The following is a 14048-nucleotide window of genomic DNA, read 5'->3' as shown; positions in this document are numbered from 1 at the left end:
TTATCTGCTGAGAATGAAAGGGAACGAGGAGATAGAGAAGTAGAAAGTCGATTTAAAAAAGTGGAAGAAACTTAAAATAGTCTCTGTGGAAAGTGGAAAAGCAAGAGAAAAAGGAAAACATGGTGAGATTGTCATGTAATGCTCAGGGACCCCTTGAGATAGTAGATCTTTCTTTAATCCCAGAATCTGGGGGACTGAAAATTAGGGTTAGATTTTTCTTTGTAGCCAGTAATGTTTCATTAAGTTAGAATCAATATTGCAGAACAGGTGTCTAACTTCCTTTCTGGTGATGTCACTAACGCGTAGAGTATGGGTAGAGGGTAGGGAGAAAGGAACTAGATAGAGCACTATCTTCCTTCCGTATTTTTATCACGTCTGCTGCAGTTAAACCTGTCAAGACTGTTGGGAAGAAAATGGTGAAATTCTCTCTACTTCGCTGAACACACCATTGATCTCAAGTTACTGCTGCTGTTACTAGATAGTTAGCTAATCCCTGTTTGCTTGAAATGGAAGGTGTCCTGTATGACCTGCTTCCAAATCCATTACTTGAGCAACCTCACCATTTCTTCAACCAGAAGCTTTATCATATCAATATTTACCTTATGTCAGAAACTGTACTAGGCCTTGGAGATCCAAAAGTAAGTAACAGCATCCAGGTACCTACCTGACCTGTGTTCATAGCGGATACTGATATAGGCAGTTTGAGTACAATGTGATAAGTGTTAATGACAGAAATGCAGGGTGCTTTGGGCACACCTGTGAGGTTCACATTACTCAGAGCTGAGCTGAGGTGGTTAGAGATGACTTTCCACAGGAAGTTGTATTAAAGCCTGCTTCTAAAGGATTGCTAAGAGTTAACTAAACAAAGGAGGGGAGGGGAGGGGTGTGCTGGGGGAGGAATGCTGTGGGAATTGAAGTTGGAAGGGCAGTCACCAGATAGATGACTCCAGATCTTCTAAACTGTGTTGTTTAGACATTATCCTCTAGGAGTGATGAATAGCCTTCAGAGGACTTTTTTTTTTTTTTAATTAACATATAATGTATTATTTGTTTCAGGGGTACAGGTATGTGATTCCTCAGCCTTCCACAATTCACAGCACTCATCATAGCACATACCCTCCCCAGTGACCATCATCCAGCCACCCTAGCCCTCCCCATCCTCCCCACCCCACCCCCAGGCCCAGCAGCCCTCAGTTTGTTTCCTAAGATTAAGAGTCTCTTGGGGTGCCTGGGTGGCTCAGTGGGTTAAGCCGCGGCCTTCAGCTCAGGTCATGATCTCAGGGTCCTGGGATCGCCCCGCATCGGGCTCTCTGCTCAGGAGGGAGCCTGCTTCCTCCTCTCTATCTCTGCCTGCCTCTCTGCCTACTTGTAATCTCTCTCTGTCAAATAAATAAATAAAATCTTTTTTTAAAAAAAAAAAAAAGGAGTCTCTTACCGTTTGACTCCCTCTCCTCCCCCGTCCCATCTTGTTTCATTTTTTCCCTTTTTCCCCCACAAATCTCCACCCTGCCTCTCAAATTCGGAGGACTTTTTAAAAGGGAATGATGTGATCACATTTTGTGTGTAGCAGGTTCTCTGCAGAGTAAAAAATGGAGTAGGCAAAATAGTGCTAGAAGTTGCGATCTTGATAAGGATGTTTTTTCCAGCAATTGAGACAACTGTTTTGATCTCTGAAGACTACCCAACAGGTAGGGGTCACCTTGATCCTCTCTCATCATGCTTTAAAACTGGCTCCATGTAGTTAGTTGAGGTATAGGATATAGAAGGCAAGAGGGAGCTGTGAAGGAGCTTGACTCAACTAGGTATTGCTCTTTAAGTCTCCCATGAAGATTGATAGCCCTGCTCTCATCCTGTCTCAAATATTGCCTTGCTAGCCATTTTGTAGGAATAGAGCCACAGAGATTTGATTTCAGGAAAATCTGTTATTGAGGTATATTGAAAGTTTTGACATGTATATACCTGTGAAATCATCACCACAATGAAGATAAGGAGCAGATCCATTACCCTCTTGCTCTTTTGTAATCCCTCCCTCCTCTTGTCCCTCCCCTTCCCTTCCCTTCCCTCCCCTTCCCTCCCCTTCCCTCCAGAAACCACTGATCCACTTGCTTTCACTATAGTGATAAAGCCTGGGTGGCTCTGTGGGTTAAACCTCTGCCTTCGGCTTAAGTCATGATCTCAGGGTTGTGGAATCGAGTCCCACATCGGGCTCTCTGCTCAGCAGGGAGGCTGCTTCCCCCTCTCTCTCTGCCTACTTGGTGATTTCTGTCTGTCAAATAAATAAAATCATTTTTAAAAAATTATAATTTTACGGTAATGCTATACCTTCTTGATTACTTCAGTTTCTAATAATTCTTGAAGTCATGTAGTACCAGCCTTCCGAATTGTTCTTTTTAAAGTGGTTTGGCTAGTCTAGATTCTCTACATTTTCAGATCAAATTTAGGTCAGTGTGTCAGTTTCCAAAAAAAGCCTGCTGTGGTTTTGACTGGTCTTGGGTTGAATCTACACGTCAACTTTGGGGAGAATCAACATCTTTACAGTCCTGAGTGTTCCAGCCAACAAACATGATATATCTCTCCATATCTTTAGGTGCTCTCTAATTTCAGAACTTTTTAGCAGTTTTGGTGTATAGGTATTTCACATTTTTGTTAATTTATCACTAAGTATTTTATATCTTTGGATTCTCTTGTAAATAATACTGATTTTAGTTTTGATTTGCAGATACTCATTGCTAGTATATAAAAATGCAGTTGATTTTATATATTGTTTTGTCCTGAAATACCACTAAAGTTACTTACTAATTCTAGTAGCCTTTTGGTAGCTTCCATAGAATTTTCTACATAAATGATAATGTCACCTCCAAATAGAGAGTTTTGCTTCTTTTTTTTTTTTCAAAATGGATTTTTGTGTGTGTTGTTTTTGGTTTTTGTTTTTTCTTTCCTAATTGCACTGGTTATGTTGAGTAGAATTGGTAAGAACAGATATGTCTTGTTCCTGATTTTTAGGAGCAAAGCATTGAATATGTCCCCAATGAAATATGATAATTGTTTTTTTGTTTGTTTGTTTGTTTTGTTTTGGGTGAAAGCCCCTTATTACACCAAGGAAGTTTTCTTCTTTTCCTAGTTTGCTGAGCTTTTATCAGGAAAGAGATTTAGTGTTTTGTCAGGTACTTTTTCATTTACTAAGATGATCATATGGTTTTTTCTGGTTTGTTGAAATGATGATTTATGTTGACTGACTTTTCAGATATTTAACCAACTGTGTATTCCTGGGATAAACTCCTTTTGATCATGGTTATAGTCTTTTTTTTATATCTTTGGATTCAGTTTGCTAAAATTTTGTTTAGAATTTGTGTTCATGAGGGAAGAATGCCTGTAGCATTCTTTTGTTTTGTTTTGTTGTAGTGATCTTCTGTATCATCATTGTCGCATTTTGAAGAGTAATGCTACCTCATAAAATGAGTGGAAATCTTCCCATCTTCTGGAAGAAGATTGGTATTACTCTTTTTCTTAAATGTTTGGTAGAATTTACCAGTGTAGCCCTCTAGGGCCTGGGAGTTTCTTTGTGGAAAGATTATCAGTAAAGTCTGATATTAGCACTTTGTGTATTCACTCTTTTTTTTTTTTTTAAAGATTTTGTTTATTTATTTGACAGAGACACAGTGAGAGAGGGAACACAAGCAAGGGGACTGGGAGAGGGAGAAGCAGGCTTCCTGTGCTGCTGGATCTCAGGACCCTGGGATCATGACCTGAGCCCAAGGCACTTAATGACTGAGTCACCCGGGCGCCCCCAGTCTTTATTTTTCTGATCACCCTGGTTAGATATATATCAATTATATTGACCTTAGAGAATCAGCTTTTGATTTCTATTACTTTTTTGTTTTCCGTTTCGTTTGTTCCTGCTTTTTTTTTTCCCCCTCTGGCTTACTTTGAATTTAATTTTCCTTTTTATAAAAATAAAGTTTATTTTTTGGAGCATACTTAGGTTCACAGCAAAATTGAGCAGAAGGTACAGGGATTTCCATAAACCTTTCTTCTTCTCCCTAGTTTTAAGTTTTTATTTAAATTCCAGTTAACATACAGTGTAATATTTCACATGTACAGTATAGTAATTCAGCATTTCCGTGTATCACCCTGTGTTCATTCCAAGTGTGGTTCTTAATCCCCATCACCTGCTTCATCATTCCCCCCACCTCTGCTCTGGTAACCATCAGTTTGTTCTCTGTAGTTAAGTCCGTTTCTTGGTTTGCCCCCCTCCCCTTTTTTTTTTTTTAACCTGTGCTCATTGTTTGCTTGCTTGCTTGCTTGTTTCTTAAATGCAAATGAGTGAAATCATACGGTATTTTTCTTTCTCCAGCTAGTTTATTTCACTTAGCATAATACTCTCTGGGTTGGGTGTGTGTGTGTGTGTGTGTGTGTGTGTGTGTGTGTGAGAGATACTCTCTAGTTTAAGGTGAAAGTACAAAAATCATTATTTTGAGGCCTTCCTACTTTACCAGTACAGATCTTTTAGTATTACAAATTTCTCTTTGAATATAGCTTTTGCTAAGGCTCCACAGAAGAGGATCTTTTTTTTCCTGTCCATCATACAAAGCCTTTCTGATATTGTCATCTTTTGTCTGCTAAAATAAGAGTTGTAAAGATATGTCTGCAGGGATAAAGGATGAAGTTTAAACTTCTGACTCCATTTCATATGCATTTCCATAATTAGACTAAGTGGGAAGATGCCACTTACTTTGATTCAAGAATGTATCTTTTTGACGAAGTCCTCTTATTGATTACCTACTACAAGCAGTACTTTCTTTTCATGAAAAAAGCACCTATCCAGTTAATGTTCTCTAGCTAATATTAGTAATGGAAAGGAAATACTAATAATATAAGGAAAAATATATTTGAGAGTCACTGAAGCAGTATTTCCATTTGCCTCAGAGCCTCTCATTTGTGCAGTTGTGAGTAAAGGCTAAAGTGGCATATCAAGTTGCCCTTACTATTTAAATTTGTTTCCAAATACCAAGTATATAACATTAAGTCATACCTTTAAATCTCGAGCATTATGCAGAAACCTGCCTTTACTCAGTTTGGATGATCTTTTAGTGCTAGTATAAACCAACATCAGGGTCCACAGAAATAGTAGCTGACCTTTATTAAACATTTTATACTGTGTCAGAAACTATGTTAAACTGCACCAAGTGGCTTAATGATGCACTAAAACCTTGTGAGGTCTAAGCATTTTTATTCCCATTTTATAGATAAGGAAATGGATTTGGAAAATAACCAGTCTAAGGTCCCATACTACAAATAAGTAGTAGAGTTGAAGCTTCAACCCCATCTCCAGTGACTTTAAGCATGTTGTATACCTTTCTTCTGTACCCATATAGAGTGTGTTTGAAAGAACAGCTTTTAATGGCCATGGAATGATAGGGTTCTAAACATCTTGATTCAGAATATGGTTTGATAAGTAGTTGACCATACCAGGGTAAGTTGAGAAAATAAATTCCTTCAGACATGTTGCCACTCTGAAAATCTGAACTTTGTTTAAGAAAGATGGGCAGTGGGACGCCTGGGTGGCTCAGTTGGTTGGATGACTGCCTTCGGCTCAGGTCATGATCCTGGAGTCTCAGGATCGAGTCCCGCATTGGGCTCCCAGCTCCACGGGGAGTCTACTTCTCTCTCTGACCTTCTCCTCGCTCATGTTCTCTCTCACTGTCTCTCTCTCTCTCTCAAATAAATAAATAAAATCTTAAAAATAAGAACTTCAGAAAACTTAAAAAAATTGTTGAAGAAAGATGGGCAGATACTGAGTTGGAGGCAACGTGAGTTTAGATCTCACTTGTTAACTAAGCCACAGTAAATTAATTAGTTAACCTGATTTAGCTTCAGGCTTTTCATTTATTAGATAGAGATTTTCTCCTTTAAGGTTGGTTTAAATATTAGAGATTGGGTGTCTAGCACAGTACCAAATCCATAGTAGCTGGTCAGCAAAGAGGCTAGTTGTATTTGTTACTCTTAGAATCTTCTCAGTGAATGAAAAGTTTTTTTGAGGCCTTCATGACCCACTCCCCATCCATCACCAAGATTAAGTCCTGGTCTTCTTCTTTTTTTTTTTTTTAATTTAATTTTATTATTTCAGCGTTCCAGGATTCATTGTTTATGTACCACATTTGGGCTCCATGCGATACGTGCCCTCCTTAATATCCACTACCAGGCTCACCTAGCCCCCCACCACCTTCCCCTCCAAAACTCTCAGTTTGTTTCTCAGAGTCCACAGTCTCTCATGGTTTTTCTCCCCCTCTGATTTCCCCCAACTCCCTTCTCCTCTCCTTCACCCAGTGTCCTCTGTGTTATTCCTTGCGCTCCACCAATAAGTGAAACCATATGATAATTGACTCTCTCTGCTTGACTTATTTCACTCAGCATAATCTCCAGTCCCATTCATGTTGATAAAGTTGGGTATTCATTATTTCTGATGGAGGCATAATATTCCCTTGTATATATGGACCATATCTTCTTTATCCATTTGTCTGTTGAAGGGCATCTTGGCTCTTCCCACAGTTTGGCGACTGTGGTCATTGCTTCTATGAACATGGGGGTACAGATGGCCCTTCTTTTCACTGCATCTGTATCTTTGGGGTAAATACCCAGTAGTGCAATAGCAGCATCATAGGGTAGCTCTATTTTTAATGTCTTAAGGAATCTCCACACTATTTTCCAAAGTAGCTGCACCAACTTGCATTCCCACCAATGGTGTAAGAGGGTTCCCCTTTTCTACATCCTCTCCAACACTTGTTGTTTACTGTCTTATTAAATAAATTTTGACCATTCTGACTGATGTAAAGTGGTATCTCGTGTGGTTTTGATTTGAATCTCCCTGATGGCTAATGATGATTAACATTTTTTCATGTGTCTATTAGCCATTTGTATGTCTTCTTTGGAGAAGTGTCTGTTCACATCTTCTGCCCACTTTTTGACGTGACTATCTGTTTTGTGTGTGTTGAATTTGAGGAGTTCTTTATAGATCTTGGATGGATATCACCCTTTGTCTGTACTGTCATTTTTTAATATCTTCTCCCATTCCATTGGTTGCCTCTTTGTTTTGTTGACTGTTTCCTTTGCTGTGCAGAAGCTTGTGATCTTGTTAAAGTCCCAAAAGTTCATTTTCTCTTTTGTTTCCTTTGCCTTTGGAGACGTATCTTGAAAGAAGTTGTTGTTGTTGAAGAGGTTGCTGCCTATGTCCTCCTCTAGGGTTTTGATAGATTCCTGCCTCAACGTTGAGTTCTTTTTACCCATTTCAAGTTTATCTTTGTATATGGTGTAAGAGAACAGTCAAGTTTCATTCTTCTATACATAGCTGTCCAATTTTCCCAGCACCATTTATTGAAGAGACTGTTTTTTTCCCACTGTATATTTTTTCCTGCTTTGTCGAAGATTAGTTGACCATAGAGTTGTAGGTCTGTTTCTGGGCTCTCTACTGTGTTCCACTGGTCTGTGTGTGTTTTTGTGTCAGTACCATGCTGTCTTGGTGATCACAGCTTTGTAGTAAAGTTTGAAATCAGGCAATGTGATGCCCCTAGTTTTTTCTTTTTCAACATATCGTAGCAATTTGAGGTCTCTTTTGGTTCCATATAAATTTTAGGATTGTTTGTTCCAGCTCTTTGAAAAATGCTGGTGGAATTTTGATTGGGATGGCATTGAAAGTATAGATTGCTGTTGGCAGTATAGACATTTTAACAATGTTTATTCTTCCGATGCATGATGCGTTTCCATCTTTTTAGGTCTTCTTCAATTTCTTTCATGAGTGTTCTGTAGTTCTCGTGTACAGATCCTTTACCTCTTTTGGTTAGGTATATTCCCAGGTATCTTATGGTTCTTGGTGCTATGGCAAATGGAATCGAGTCTCTAATTTCCCTTTCTGTATTTTCATTGTTAGTATATAAGAAAGCAACTGATTTCTGTGCATTGATTTTGTATCCTGCCACGTTACTGAATTGCTGCATGAGTTCGAGTAGTTTGGGGTGGAGTCTAAGTCCTGTTCTTCTGATAGTATTTGTACAGCACTGAGTTCCTTTCCTTTGTAACAGTTATGTTTTGATTTTTTTTTTTTTTTTTTGGTGTAAGTATTTTGTGTGTGTGTGTGGTTTTTGTTAACATTGTTTAATTATGTTACTTTTTGATTAATATCTTCCTCCCCACACAAGATGGTTAGTTCCATCCAATCAGAAGCCATGTCTGATTTTGTTCACCTTTGTCTCTGTGCACGGTGCCTGCCATATAGTGGGGCTTTAGTAAATGTTAAATGAAGGAAATGATTCTTAGTAGCAATACTAACTACCTTGTGATAATGATGTCTGCTTCCTTCAAAGTCATGATTCTTTTCCTTGAATACATGTCCTGTGATCAGCATAAACTCTCAGTATTTGAACTTACCAGTGTTCTGTGGTCACATCTTGACATTATGCTGACTGAACTCCTTAGAGTACAGTAAAGTATTTCATGACAGTTAGCATTATTGTCTGTTTTCAGTTTGGCTAGACATGATTGAATTACCTTCATACTGTATGTGTGCTACTATGCAGAATTTAATTTCAACTTCTTGGTCACTTATTTCACCTCACAAAAAATGTAACTGTTTCATGAAATTCTAATGATTTAAGAAGGGAAGAATACCAGGTATTTTCATGTTCCGTCTTCAGTCTACCATCCATCTAAATATCATTTTCATTTGGCTTCTCTTATAAGGGAGAAGATGTCAACCGGACACTAGAAGGTGGAAGGAAGCCTCTTCATTATGCAGCAGACTGTGGGCAGCTTGAAATCCTGGAATTTCTGCTGCTGAAAGGAGCAGATATTAATGTATGTAAAGAACAGTGTCATTTTAGAAAAAAAAATTTGTTGTATGCCCTGAATAATATTTTCTATAGGCTTGTAAAATAAGAATAAAAAGTCTAAAATTATACCAAATTTCCTGTAACTTAGAATTTTTTAAAAAATAAGCAGCACAGACAGACTTTTAAAACTATAGGTAGCAAATGGCTAGCGTGCAGTGGAGGACTCTGCAGTCCTAGGATAAATCCAGATTGGAGTTTTAGACAAAGGTCAATAGGCAGAAGGTCAGACGAGAGCAGTCATCTCCCGGCTCTTGCCTTTTATAGCTTTTCAGACTTCTGGACAAATGTTTAAGTAACCATGATAACAAGTGAGATATACTTTATACATCTCAGGGGACACTGTGTCACCTGGCCCCATTGTATCAGTCTTTTACCTCTTTAGCAGCTAATTTCTACCCACCTCTTCCCTTCCTGGACCTCACTGACATTCCTACAATAGTGAGGACTTGAGGCTCAAAGAGGTTAAATAATCAATACAATAAGTGGTAGAGTCAAGGTCTGAGTTGAGGTCAAAACCCTGTGTCCTGTACTTCACTGCACTGATACCCAAGGAGATATTTCTTATGGGCTTGGGCCTTGGCCGCTGTCTAAATAGTGGGAAACTTATAGCTATAAAGCAATTTCATGTAACAAGGCAAATAGGAAAACATTGAGAGTTCTCTAAATAATCTAGAAGGAAGGGAGAAATGAAAAATAAAGTTTTTTATCTCATTATTTCATAGGCTCCAGATAAACATCATATTACCCCTCTTCTGTCTGCTGTCTATGAAGGTCATGTTTCCTGTGTGAAATTACTTCTGTCAAAGGTGAGGTCAATTGCTAATTGTTTTTAAGTTTTTATTTAAAATTCCACTTAGTTGATGTACAGTGTAATATTAGCTTCGAGTGTACAATATAGCGATTCAGTACTTGCATACACCACCTGGTGCTCGCCACAAGTGTGCTCCTTTATCCCTATCACCGATGTCCCCCATCCCACAACCCTCCTCCCTTCTGGTAACGCAGCAGTTTGTTCTCTATAGTGAGGAGTCTACTTCTTGGTTTGCCGCTCTTTTCTCCTCTTTGCTGGTTTGTTTTTGTTTCTTAAATTCCACAAATGAGTGAAATCATAGTATTTGTCTTTCTCCGACTCATTTTGCTTAGCATAATACTAACACCATATGTATTGTTGCAAATGGCAAGATTTCATTCTTCTCATGGCTGAGTAATATTCCACTGTGTATATGTGTGTTTGTATAGACATCTTCCTTATCCGTTCTTCAGTTGTTGGACACTTGGCCTGTTTCCATAATTCAGCTATCGTGGATAATGCCACTGTAAACATCGGGTGTGTATATCGCTTTGAATTAGTATTTTTATATTCTTTGGGTAAGTATCTAGTAGTCAATTCGCTGAATCATAGGGTAGTTGTATTTTTAACTTAAGAGGAACCTCCATACCATTTTCCAGAGTGGCTGCACCAGTTTGTTTTCCCACTAACGGTGTGCAAGGATGCCCCTTTCTCCACATCCTCCCAACACCTGTTGTTTCTTGTGTTGTTGGTTTTAGCCATTCTGACAGGTATAAGGTGATATCTCATTGTAACTTTGATTTGCATTTCCCTGATGAAAAGATGTTTAACATCACCTGTCTTGTGTCTGTTGTCCATCTGGATGTTGTCTTTGGAAAAATGTTAGCTCGTGTCTTCTGCCCATTTTTAGTCAGATTATTCATTTCTGGGTTTTAGGTTTTGTAAGTTCTTTATCTTCTCCCATCATGTAGGCTGCCTTTTAGCATTGTTGATCATTTCCTTTGCTGTGCAGAACCTTTTTAGTTTAATGTAGTCCCAAGACTTTATTTTTGTTTTTGTTTCCCTTCCCTCAAGAGACATATCTAGAAAGTTGCTATGGCCAGTGTCAAATTACTGCCTATGTTCTCTTTTAGGATTATTACGGTTTCAGGTCTCACATTTAGGTCTCTCATTCATTTTGAATTGATTTTTATGTATGGTATAATAAAGTGGTCCAGTTTCTTTCTTTTGGATGTTACTGTCCAGTTTTCCCAACATTGTGTGTTGAAGACACTGTCTTTTTTCCCACTGGATATTCTCTCTCTTGCTTTGTCGAAGATTAATTGTCCATATAGTTGTGGGTTCATTTCTGGGTATTCTCTTCTGTTCCATTGATCTGTGTGTCTATTTTTGGGCCAGCACCATACTGTTTTGGTTACTGCGGCTTTGTAATATAACTTGAAGTCTGGATTTGTGGTTGCCTCCAGCTTTGTTTTTCTTTTTCGGTGCTGCTTCGGCTATTCGGGGTCTTTCATGGTTCCATACAAATATTAGGATTCTTTGTTCTAGCTCTGTGAATAATGCCGTTGATACTTTGATAGGGACTGCATTGAATGGGTATATTGTTTTGGGTAGTATAGACATTTCAACAAATATTTGTTCTCCTAATCCATGAGCATGGGATGTCTTATCATTTCTTTGTGTCATCTTCGGTTTCTCTCATTGGTTTTTGTAGCTTTCAGAGTACAGGTCTTTTACCTCTTCGGTGAGGTTTATTCCTAGGTGTCCTATTATTTTTTATCTCAGTTGCTAATTTTTATTGTTTTGTTTTGTTTTGTTTTGTTTTTCAATTACTTTTTGACTGTTTAGGCTAAGTATATGGTTGGTCAGTTAAATTGTGTGTGGCATCAGGGATAGAAAACTAGAGGCAGTATTTAAAATTGAGGTCTAGAACAAGTGTTATTTCCAAATAGCTGGTCCACAAACTGTTAACCAGTTCATAATGGATAAGGAGCTTGAGCTAAACTCTAAATCAGTCCAGTCTCCTTTATCAAGAATATCTTGCTATGAATAAACAAGTTAGCTGAACTAAGCATTATACTTAGTGATGTAGATAATGTCCTAGACTACTAAGTTTGCAGACTGGTGCTAAGTTCACAAACTGCACTTTGAGTAGCCCTGGTATGAAATGTGTAAGCTTCATTTTCTGTTGTACATACCGAGTGAGATTATTAGAGGCAGTTTGCTATAAATAAGGGCCCTCCACGTCATCTGGTGTCTTGATATGCTTGTGGTTCTGTTAAGTTTGGAATTTTCCAGTGTTAACTCTAAGATGGGGTTCAAATTCCAGTCTCAACAAACCAGTCAGTTGCAAATGATGGAAGACAAGATCTTTATAAAACAGGGCACCAGTATTAATCCCAAGCTTATCATTTTATGACATACTCTAGAAAATACTGTTTGTAGCATTTCACTTGGGATTTTAAAGTAAGTCCTGCTAAAGGAAGAAAGATACCGAAATTAAATGAGTAAATGGATATAAAGTATTTTGCCACAGTACCTGACAAATGATCGATAAATAGTGGCTCCTATTTTAACTAAGACTGAAGAGGATTTTATGCTTCATAGATTTAAAAAAATTAGGAAAGAAGGCTAGTACATTTGTCTCTTAACTCTATTGATAATTTTTTGAAGATTTTAAGGATTTAAACTGTCAGCAGTTAATTCAAGTTCTCTTTTTCCCCTCCCATAGCTGCATGTTAAACACCATTACTAAATTTCATTAAGTGTGTGGTTGTTACTGGCTTGGGGTTGGGTTTTTATTTTGGTAGAGGAGGTATAAATCAAGAGTAATTTTTAGATACTACACATTATACTGATATGAATGATGTGGTTCTTCCAAAGCCAAACAAATGAAAATATCATTCTTGGTCACTGCAGTTGATCCAGAATCTGTGGTAGGATGTGCTCACAGAGATAACTAGTCATTCTGTCTTCCTCCTCCCTGTCCATTCCTCCCCCACACCCATGGAAAGATTCTTTTGAAAGCTGACAGCTTCTGAAAGTCTTCCTTTAATCACTACTCCGTGAAGCGTTTCACTTGCCCCACCTGCCTTTGAGTCTGCCAAAATGCAAGGCTTGGTGGCTGACTCCCTTGCTGTGGGAAGTACAGAATAAAAATACCTTGTTTTTCTCCTCAAAATTAAAAAAAAAAAAAAAGTACCTTTGAAAAGTACTGGACCATTTCATCCCTGGGAAAATATTTTTGCTTACCATATTCAGAACTGTTTGTCACAGGCTACAAGTATTGATTTACAGTTTGTTAAAGATTTATATAATTCCAATATTTTATTAGTTAGAATTCTTTATATTGCACGTAACTAAATCCAGCTCAGATAGGCTTAAACAGTAAGAAGACCTTGTTGACTCACATACCTACAGTTGAGGCCCACAGCCTGACCCTGGGGCTTAAGCCATATTACCAGGATCTGACTTCTCTTTGCTTCTCAGCTCTGTTCCTCAGCATGGACTTAATTTCATTCCCCTGGCCTCAACCTGTCTGCTGAGTGTATAGTAAAAGAAACAGTAATAATACTGTCTTATAAATTTGAAAATTACTAAGTAAATCTTAAAGTTCTCATCACAAGAAAAAAAACTATGTGAGGAGGTGATAGATGTTAACTAAACTTTAGTGTAATAATCATTTCGCAATATATGCATGTATCAAAGCAAACTAATACAACTCTAATACAAATGTTATATGTCAATTACAGCCCAATATGTCAATTACAGCCCAAAATATAAATTTGTAAGTCAGAATAAAAGATAAAACAGGATTTCTTCCCCCTCTCCTTTGTCTCTCTTTCCCTGATATTTTTTGATGCAGCTCAGGTTTTGTTCTCTGAAAATAAAAACCTAATTAAAAAATTAAATTAAGGGGTGCCTGGGTGGCTCAGTGGGTTAAAGCCTCTGCCTTCGGCTCAGGTCATGATCTCAGGGTCCTGGGATGGAGCCCCGCATCAGGCTCTCTGCTCAGCAGGGAGCCTGCTTTCCCCTCTCTCTGCCTGCCTCTCTGCCTACTTGTGATCTCTGTCTGTCAAATAAATAAATAAAATCTTAAAAAAAAAAAAATTAAATTAAAAAAACTATAAAGGAATCCTTTTTAGCTTAGGCTCTGTGGTCATTAAATGAGATGCTCCTAAGCATGCTCTTTCTTTTTAGCCATATCTCATACTCTGTTTCTTTCTGATATGCCCCTCTTTCTCCACGGGAGAAACAAAAGAGTTACTGTTTTGCTAGAGAAGTCGCAAACCATCGTTGGTATTCCTTACTTCCAAAGCATGATGCTCCAGGTCGTTAAGACATTGCTATAAGATTCCATTTTCTGCCTTGATTTG

At 38.1% G+C, this 14048-nt stretch overlaps 1 protein-coding gene across 1 annotated transcript in view; it reads left to right on the top strand.

Moving 5' to 3' along the window:
- Positions 1-14048, top strand: part of MTPN (myotrophin) — a 53927-nt gene that overhangs the window by 25850 nt on the left and 14029 nt on the right. Inside the window, exons 2-3 of the mRNA XM_004741698.3 lie at positions 8734-8847; positions 9605-9688. Of these exons, the coding sequence (XP_004741755.1) occupies positions 8734-8847; positions 9605-9688 (198 nt within the window). The remainder of the gene's footprint in view (positions 1-8733; positions 8848-9604; positions 9689-14048) is intronic.

The sequence above is a fragment of the Mustela putorius genome, unplaced genomic scaffold, assembly GCF_011764305.1.
Source record: "Mustela putorius furo isolate JIRA1106 unplaced genomic scaffold, ASM1176430v1.1 tig00003845_pilon_pilon_pilon, whole genome shotgun sequence".
In the NCBI taxonomy this organism is placed as follows: Eukaryota; Metazoa; Chordata; class Mammalia; order Carnivora; family Mustelidae; genus Mustela; species Mustela putorius.
This window is presented reverse-complemented; position numbering and strand designations above follow the sequence as displayed.